This window comes from Colobus angolensis, unplaced genomic scaffold (genome assembly GCF_000951035.1).
Source record: "Colobus angolensis palliatus isolate OR3802 unplaced genomic scaffold, Cang.pa_1.0 Scaffold257, whole genome shotgun sequence".
Lineage (NCBI taxonomy): Eukaryota > Metazoa > Chordata > Mammalia > Primates > Cercopithecidae > Colobus > Colobus angolensis.
The window spans coordinates 261,966-271,809 of record NW_012115788.1 but is presented as its reverse complement, the minus strand read 5'-3'; the positions used below and the strand labels follow the sequence as shown (position 1 = coordinate 271,809).

The following is a 9,844-nucleotide window of genomic DNA, read 5'->3' as shown; positions in this document are numbered from 1 at the left end:
GTCTTGACTCTTTATCCAATTTGCCAGTCTGTGTCTTTTAATTGGACCATTTAGTCCATTTACATTTAAGGTTAATATTGTTATGTGTGAACTTGATCCTGTCATTATGATGTTAGCTGGTTATTTTGCTCGCTAGCTGATTCAGTTTCTTCCTAGCATCGATGGACTTTACATTTTGACATATTCTTGCAATGGCTGGTACCTGTTGTTCCTTTCCATGTTTAGTGCTTCCTTCAGGATCTCTTGTAGGGCAGGCCTGGTGGTGTCAAAATCTCAAAGCATTTGCTTGTCCATATAGGATTTTCTTTCTCCTTCACTTATGAAAGTTAGTTTGGCTGGATGTGAAATTCTGGGTTGAAAATTCTTTAAGAATGTTGAATATTGGCTCCCACTCTCTTCTGGCTTAGAGAGTTTCTACCGATAGATCTGCTATTAATCTGATGGGCTTCCCTTTGTATGTAAGCCGACCTTTCTCTCTGGCTGCCGTTAACATTTTTCCTTCATTTCAACTTTGGTGAATCTGACAATTATGTGTCTAGAGTTGCTCTTCTCGAGGAGTATCTTTGTGTCGTTCTCTGTATTTCCTGAATTTGAATGTTGGCCTGCCTTGCCAGGTTGGGGAAGTTCTCCTGGATGATATCCTGCAGAGTGTTTTCCAACTTGGTTCCATTTTCCCCGTCACTTTCAGGCACACCAATCAGACATAGATTTGGTCTTTTCACATAATCCCATATTTCTTGGAAGCTTTGTTCATTTCTTTTTACTCTTTTTTTCTTTACACTTCTCGCTTCATTTCATTCATTTGATCTTCAATCACTGATACTCTTTCTTCCAGATGATCGAGTCGGTTACTGAAGCTTGTGCATTTGTCACGTAGTTCTCTTGTTACGGTTTTCATCTCTATCAGTTTTTTTAAGGACTTTTCTACATTGTTTATTCTAGTTAGCCATTTGTCAAATCTTTTTCATGGTTTTTAGTTTCTTTGTGCTGGTTACATAGTTCCTTCTTTAGCTCTGAAAAGTTTGATGGACTGAAGCCTTTTTCTCTCAACCTGTCAAAGTCATTCCCTGTCCAGCTTTATTCTGTTGCTGGCGATGAGCTGCGTTCCTTTGGAGGGGGAGATGCGCTCTGATTTTTTGAATTTCCAGCTTTTCTGCACTGCTTTTTCCCCATCTTTGTGGTTTTATCTGCCTTTGGTCTTTGATGATGTTGACGTACTGATGGGGTTTTGGTGCGGGTGTCCTTTCTGTTTGTTAGTTTTCTTTTTAACAATCAGGACTCTCAGCTGCAGGTCTGTTGGAGTTTGCTTGAGGTCTACTCCAGGCCCTGTTTGCCTGGGTATCAGCAGCAGAGGCTGCAGAAGATAGAATATTGCTGAACAGCGAGTGTTGCTGTCTGATTCTTGCTCTGGAAGCTTCATCTCAGGGGTGTACCCCCCATATGAGGTGTGAGGTGTCGGTCTGCACCTAGTGGGGGTTGTCTCCCAGTTAGGCTACTCAGGGGTCAGGGACCCACTTGAGTAGGCAGTCTGTCCATTCTCGTATCTCAACCTCTGTGCTGGGAGATCCACTGCTGTCTTCAAAGCTGTCAGACAGGGGCATTTACCTCTGCCAAGGTTTCTACTGTTTTTTGTTTAGCTATGACCTGTACCCAGAGGAGGAGTCTATAGAGGCAGGCCAGCCTCCTTGAGGTATGGTGGGCTCAACCCAATTCGAGCTTCCCAGGGGCTTTGTTTACCTACTTAAGCCTCAGCAATGGTGGGCGCCCCTCCTGCAGCCTCGCTGCCACCTTGCAGTTAGATCTCAGACTGCTGTTCTGGCAATGAGGTTGGCTCCGTGGGCGTGGGACCCTCTGGGCCAGGTGTGGGATATAATCTCCTGGTGTGCCGTTTGCTAAGACCCTTGGTAAAGCGTGGTATTAGGGTGGGATTTTCCAGGTGTTGTGTCTCTCAATTTCCTTTGGCTAGGAAAAGGGATTTCCAGTTCCCTTCCCCCTTGCGCGGTGCCTGCCCCCCGCTTCAGCTCTCACTGGTTGGACTGCACCCTTGGACCAGCGCCAACTGTCTCACACAACACCCGCCAGTGAGATGAACCCAGTACCTCGGTTGAAAATGCAAAAATCACCCGTCTTTTGGGTTGCTCACACTGGGAGCTGGAGGCTGGAGCTGTTCCTATTCGGCCATCTTGGGCACATCCCCCTGCTCTTTGTAGTTCTTCAAAGTGTAAAGTGAGGTTATTGGTTTGATAGTCTTTTTTAATGTAGGCTTTTGCAGACAAAAATTTCCCTATAAAAACTGCTTTGGATACATCTTGTATGTTTTGTAATATTGTGTTTGATTTGCATCCATTTCAACATATTTTCTGATTTCTCTTGTGTGTGTGTTTTTTTTTAACTTGTTCCTTCTTTAAGAGTGTTTAATTTCCACATAATTGTGAATGTTTCAGTTTTTCTCTGTTGAGTTCTAATTTGATTCCATTATGGTTGGAGAAGATGCTTGGTGTATTTTCTTATTAAACTTACTGTGATTTGTTTTGTGACCTAATGTTTGGTCTGTCCTGGAGAATGTTCCATGTGCTTGCACTTGAGAAGAATGTATCTTGCTGTTGTTGGGTAGAGTAGTCCATATTTGTCTGTTACATGTGGTTGGTTTATAATGTTGTTCGGGTTCTCTATTACTTGATTGTTCCTCTGCCTAAATGTTCCTCATTTAATGGAAGTGGGAGTTTGAAATTTCTAAGTGTTATTGTGAGCTATTTCTCCCTGTAATTCTGTCAAGATGTGATTCATATATTTTGGGGACTTTGGTGTATACATGTTTGTAATTATTGTATCTTTGATGAATTGAGCCTCTTAATCAAAATATAATGACCTTTTTTTTCTTGTCACAGTTTTCTATTGAAAGATATTTAAGTTAATTAATTAATTTAGATACAGGGTCTTGCTTTGCCACCCAGGCTTGAGTGCAGTGGTGTAATCATAGTCTTACTGCAGCCTTGAACTCCCGGGCTCAAGTGGTCTTCCCACCACAGCCTCCTGAGTAGCTGGGATTAAGGGTGTGAGCCACCATACCTGGCTAAAGATTATTTTATATATTAGTATAACCACCCAGCTCTCTTTTGGTTACGAGTTACATGCAATATCTTTTTTCATCCTTTCACTTTCAACCCGTATGTGTCTTTGGATGTAAAATGTGTCTCTTTTAGGCAGTATGCCTATGGTCCCTGACTTAGGCTAGGTATATTAAATACATTTTTGACTTGGAATATTTTTGATGAGTTTATTGGGAAATAATTAGTCATAAGTTGAGGAGCATCTGTATTGTTGTATCATGTTTTTTTCATCCATTCTGCCAGTCTCTGTCATTCCTTTGATTAGTTTAATTTCATTTACATTTAACATGTTTACTGGTAGGCAAGAAGTTCTGCCATTTTGCTACTTGTTTATTGTATGTCTTATACCTTCTGTCCCTTCAGTTCCTCAATACTGTCTTCTTAGTGCTTGTTAATTTTTTTGAGTATATATTTCTATTTCTTCCTCATTTCTTTTTCCAAATATATTTTAGTCATTTTGTTCAGGGCTACTGTAGGGATTACAATTAACGTTCCGAATTTAAGACAGTCAAATTTGAATTGACACTAACTTAACTTTAATAGTGTATAAAAACTCTACTCTTATGCAGCTCCATTCTTCATCTTTATGTTACCATTTTCACAAATTACTGTTTTACATATGTGTATTCATTAGCCTAGGTTTATATTTATTTTTATGTGTTTGTCTTTAAATCATAGAGGAATTAAAAAGAAGAGTTAAAAACCAAAAATGCAATTACTGGCTTTTTTCTTTGCTTATGTAGTTACCATTACAAGAGTTTTTTATTTATTTGTATGGCTTCAAATTACTATCGAATATTCTCTCATTGCAGCCTTTAGGACTCCCTTTAGCCTTTCTCGTAGGGCAGGTCTACTAATGACAGACTCAGTTTTTGTTCATCTGGAAATGTGTTCATTTTTCCTTCATTTTAGAAAGATAGTTTTGTGATATATAGATTTCTTGGTTGACTTTTTTTTTTCATTTAGCAGTTTAAGTACATGATCTTGCTGCCTTTTGGACTGCATAGTTTCTGAGGAGAAATTAGCTGTTAATCTATTAAGTATCTCATATATGTGATGAGTTGCTTCTTTCTTACTGCTTTCAAGGTTTTCCTTTTTTGGCTTTTGACAGTTGGGTTATAATATGTCTCTGTGTGATTCTCTGAGTTTATCCTAATTGGAGGTCTTTGAGCTTCTTGGATTTATAAATTTGTGTTCTTTATCAAATTTGAGAAGTTTCTGGCCATTACTTCTCGCAGTATTTTTAATGTCTTTTCTTTTTCTCATGTCCTTCGGAGAGTCCCGTAGTGTATATGTTGTTCCACTTGATGGTCTCCCACTTTAGGCACTGTTCGTTGTTCTTCATTATTCTTTATGCTCCTCAGACTCAATCATTTCAGTTGTCCTATATTCAAGTTTGATGGTTCTTTCTTTGGGCTGCTTACATCCTCTATTAAACCTCTCTGCAGATAATTCCCAAATCATGATTGTTTAGCTTATGATTTTTTGATTTTAGAATGGTGTAGAAGTGATCCATATTTAGTAGACATCTTACTTTGAGTATCCATACAACCTTTGTTTTTCACTTTTCAATACAGTACTGAATAAATTACATAAGCTATTTAACATTTTATTGTAAAATAGGCCTTGTGTTAGATGATTTTTCCCAACTGTAGGCTAATATAACTATTTTGAGTACATTTAAGGTAGGGTAGGCTAGGTGTGTCAAATGCATTTTAAACTTATGACATATTCAGCTTACAATGATTATATTGGGACATTACCCCATTATAAATCAAGGAACATCTGTAGTGAATTTTTCATATTGACTGTTGTACTTTCCACCTTCAAAATTTCTATTTGGTTCTTTGTAATAATTTCTGTTGATTTATATTCTGTGCTCAAATGTTGTTTTCCTGTTTTTCTTTAGTTTTTTAGTGTAAGACAGCTTATTTAACATGTTGGCTTAGTGAACATAATGTCTAGTCTTCTCTTTTCTGTGTATGCTTTGTATATTTTCTGTTTAAAACTTGATGTTTTGAGTGGTATAATGTGGTAACTGTGGAAATTAGATTTCCTCCCCTCCTTGGTTTGTTGTTGTTGATTGTTGAAGATGTAGTTTTCCATTTGTCTACCTACTGTAGTGGGTAGAATTGTGTCATCCAAAACATTATGTCAATATGTCAATTTCTAATTCCTGGTACCTGCAAATACAGCCTTATTTGGAAATAGTCTTTGCAGATGTAATCAAGTTAAAATTAGTTCATGCTGTATTAGTGCTGGCTCTAACTAAGTGATGTGTGCTCTTCAAAGGAAAGAGAAATTTGGACACAGACTCAGAAAATAAGACAGACTAGAGAAGACAATTTGAAGACAGACATAAAGAGGAGAATGCCATGTGACGATATCTTCTTAGCTGCACCCATATTAATGTAGATTTTCTGTAACATGGTGTGGGGATTAGAGGTGGAAGATGATCATAGCTCAGATGCCACAAGCTCTCCCTGTTCTTATCAAGTTTCGGCAGATTTTTATTTGTTTGTTTGTTTTGAGATGGAGTGTACTCTGTCACCAGGCTGGAGTGCAGTGGCACAGTCTCAGCTCACTCCGCCTCCTGAGTTCAAGAGATTCTCCTGCCTCAGGTTCCCGAGTAGCGGGGATTACAGGCATGTACCACCACTCCCAGCTAATTTTTGTATTTTTAGTAGAGACGGAGTTACACCATGTTGGCCGGGATGGTCTCGATCTCTTGACCTCGTGATCCCGTTGCCTCGGCCTCCCAAAGTGCTGAGATTACAGGCGTGAGCCACCGTGCCCAGCCTAGATTTTCTTGGATAAAAGTTTTTCTGTTTGCTGTATGCCCTTAGATCGATTTCCAGAGATTTTGTAATTTTTACTTGTTCTTTCCCTGTTTGGTTTGCTGGGGAGAAGAGTTGCTGAGCTCCTCACATAGTCATTCTTGAAGTCCTGCCTCATCCTTGGTTTTTAAATGTTTGTTTTATTGTTTTATTTTTTTGAGACAGAGTCTTACTCTGTTGCCCAGGCCGGAGGGCAGTGGCATGACCTCGGCTCACTGCAACCTCCACCTCCCTGGTTCAAGCGATTTTCCTGCCTCAGCCTCCTGAGTAGCTGGGACTACAGGCGAACGCCCCCATGCCTGGCTAACTTTTGTATTTTTAGTAGAGACGGGGTTTCACCATGTTGGCCAGTTTGGTCTCGAACTCTTGACCTCAAGTTATCCGCCTGTTTCAACCTCCCAAAACGCTGGGATTACGGCTGTGAGCCACATGTCTGGCCTTTAAATGTTTATTTTTATTTTTAGAATAAAACATGTGTGTGGAGTTGTGTTACATGTGCAAAACTTTTCAGTTTTACATTAAACATTGTAGATTTACTGTCATTTTAATTTTAGCTTATTATAAGTTTTTTACATAAAAATCAATACAAATAGGATTCTTTGTGAATTAATCTATGTCAATTTAGAGGAACCGTTGTATATCTTCTTTGATGGGAATGGACTGGAGTCAGAAATGCAAAGTGAAGTTGTCTTCATTAATATTTTGAATCATTTTCAATTGTAAAAATCCTTTACAGTTTTACTGATTACTAACTTTTGTTCTTTTTTTTTTTTAAATGCAGATTTGAAACTAAAATAGATTCATTTCATATTACTGGCTTACCAGATAATTCAGAAAAACCCCGCCTCCTGTCTTCATTGGATGATGCAATGTCACTCTTCCAAATTACATTTGAGATAAATCCATTAGATGAAACTGTTGCTCAGAGGTGTATCATAGAAGCTGAACCTTTAGAAATCATATATGATGCAGTAAGCGTTTTTTTAAATTATTAAGTTTTAATATAATTTAGTTTGCTTTGAGTTTGTGATAATGATGTTTATTTTAACAGAGGACAGTGAATAGTATAGTGGAATTCTTCAGACCTCCAAAAGAGGTACATCTAGCACAGCTCACTTCAGCAACTTTGACAAAACTGGAAGAATTTCGCAATAAGACAGCAACAGGTAAATGCCAGTATTAATGTTGATGAATTAAATACTGTATCCTATATTAAACTTTTATTTATGGTAGAATATTTTTAGTAAAGTTTATTTTCAATTTATGATATTTCTAGACTGGTTTTAGTTAACGGAAACTAATTTAGTACTTTTATGTTTAAAGGCAGATAAAACCATAATCATTTTTTACACTCAGAAAGTTGATACCTAGTAACCACATTTAAGTTAGTTGCAGAATTTTGCTTAGGATACTTGGACCACTATTTATGACAAAAACTGGCCTCTCGTTTTCCTTTCTTAGAATGCGTTCCAGATTTTGATATATCAGCCTCAGGGAAAAAAGTTCTGTCCTTTTTTATTCTCTAGGAAAGTTTGAATAAGGTCAGGTATTATTTCTTCCTTAAATATTTGGCAGAGCTTAACAGTAAAACCACTTGGTTTTGGAGATTTCTTTGTAGGAAAATTTAAGGTTACAGATTGAACTTTTTAATTAAATAGTTGACCATAGAGATTATCTGTATGATTTTAATGCTTTGTAATTGGTTGGGACTGGTTTTCTAACTCAATATATGATGCTAAAAAAAAAAATGTTCCTCATATGCTGAAAAGCCTGTCTTTTCATATCTGTACCTATTCGTTAGGTATGGATTGTTAATCATGTACTTCAAAATTTTTGTATCCTTACTGGATTTTTTTTCTCCTTTTGTCACCTTGTTCTAACAGTTATTAAGAGAAATACATGAAAAATGCCTCGTTATCAATTGTAGATTTTTCTATTTCTAATAGATCTGTCAGTTTGTTAAAAAAAATAAATTTGGCTGGGCATGGTAGCTCACGCCTGTTATCCCAGCACTTTGGGAAGCCGAGGCGGTTGGATCACCTGAGGTCAGAGTTTGAGACCAGCCTGGCCAACATAGCAAAACCATAATAGAGATGGGGTTTTAATAGAGACCGGGTTTCACCAGCCTGGGCGACAGAGCGACACTCTGCCACACACACACGAAATCATAATAATAAAAATTTAAAAAAATAAATTTTAAGGCTGTCATTAAGTACATGCAGCAGTAAACTATTTTTCCTCCTATAAACCAAATATTTTATCTGTGTAAAGTTGACCTCCTATATTTTTAATGCTTTAATTTTTTTCCCTTTGCACTTTTTTACTTTATTTTTGATCTGATATCAGTATGAAGTACAAAGTTTCTTTTCGTTAGAATTTACCTGGTATATGTTTTTTCTTATATTTTTACTTTTTCCCTATGTGTTTTCACATGTGTCATATCAACAACAGGTAATAGGATTTTTTCCAGTCTAGATTTATGATCCTTATTTTTTATTTATATCTACTGTTTGCATTTAATTAATGTATTTAGGCTTATGTCTAACATCCTATTTTGTGCTTTTGAATTTGGTTTTCCTTGTTTTATTTTTCTTGCCTTCCTTTGGATAAATTCTAGGATGCCTTTCTTCCCCCTTCCCTACATTCTATCGGGAAGTTAAATATTCTCTATCTCTTTTTATTTTAGAAGTTACAGTATACATTTTTATAAAAATATAAATTTAATGAAAAATTTTATATTCTCCTAGTCATTATATGGACTTTAGTACTGTTCAACTTTATATACCATCCCCATATACTAATTTTTTTACTTAAAAAAACTTTATTGGACTATATGTGTATAGTTCATGGTAGTTTAGAATTACTTATGCATTTACTACCTTCTTTGCTCTTCATTTCTCTTACACCTACACTTTTTATCTGATTTTATTTTCTTTCTGTTGGAAGTTCATCTTTTTTTTTTTTCTAACCACCGTCTCCTGGGTTCAAGCGATTCTCCTGCCTCAGCCTCCTGACTAGCTGGAATTACAGTCACCCACCACAATGTCTGGCTATTTTTTTAAAAAAAATTTTAATAGAAATGGGATTTCACCATGTTGGCCCGGCTGCTCTCAAACTCCTGACCTCAGGTGATCCATCTGCCTCGACCTCCCAAAGTGCTGGGATTACAGGAGTGAGGCACCGTACCTGGCCTGGAAGTTCATTTGTAAACTTCCCTTGTAAATATTTTATCTTGTAAGAATCTGCTGGTGGCAAATCTGTGCTTTTTTTTTTTTTTTTTTGATACAGAGTCTTGCTCTGTCGGCCAGTCTGGGGTGCGGTGACATAATCTCAGCTCGCTGCAACCTCTGCTTCCTGGGTTCAAGCACTTCTTTTGCCTCAGCCTTCTGAGTAGCTGGGATTACAGGGGTATGCCTCCACGCCCAGTTAATTTTTGTATTTTTGCTAGAGATGGGGTTTCACCATGTTGGCCAGGCTGGTCTGGACCTCCTGTCCTCAGGTGATCCATCTCCCTCAGCCTCCCAAAGTGCTGGGATTACAGGCATGAGCCACCATGCCCCATTGCATATTAGTTTGGCATGATACTACTGCATATAGAATTAAAGGTTGATGTTCATTTTCTCCTTAGCACATTGAAGAGGCCATTCTGTCTTTAGGTTTTCGTTACTGATGTTGAGAATTCAAGTGTCAGTGTGTCTGCTGTTTTTTTGTACATTATCTACCCTTTTACATTGAAGAACTTTTTATCTTTTGTATTCTGTTGTTGCAATTTGGTGTATCCAGCTATAGATTTGCTTTATATATCCTTTTTGGGATTCATTGGATTTCATGAATCTGAGTACTGGGATTTTTAATGAATTTTAATGATTTCCAGAAAATCTATCTGGAAAATTCTTA

At 37.3% G+C, this 9,844-nt stretch overlaps 1 protein-coding gene across 1 annotated transcript in view; it reads left to right on the top strand.

Annotated features, from left to right (window-relative positions):
* The window catches only part of VPS13A (vacuolar protein sorting 13 homolog A (S. cerevisiae)), a 220,188-nt gene that overhangs the window by 37,908 nt on the left and 172,436 nt on the right, over positions 1–9,844 (top strand). The window contains exons 18-19 of the mRNA XM_011947040.1: positions 6,729–6,918; positions 6,999–7,113. Of these exons, the coding sequence (XP_011802430.1) occupies positions 6,729–6,918; positions 6,999–7,113 (305 nt within the window). The remainder of the gene's footprint in view (positions 1–6,728; positions 6,919–6,998; positions 7,114–9,844) is intronic.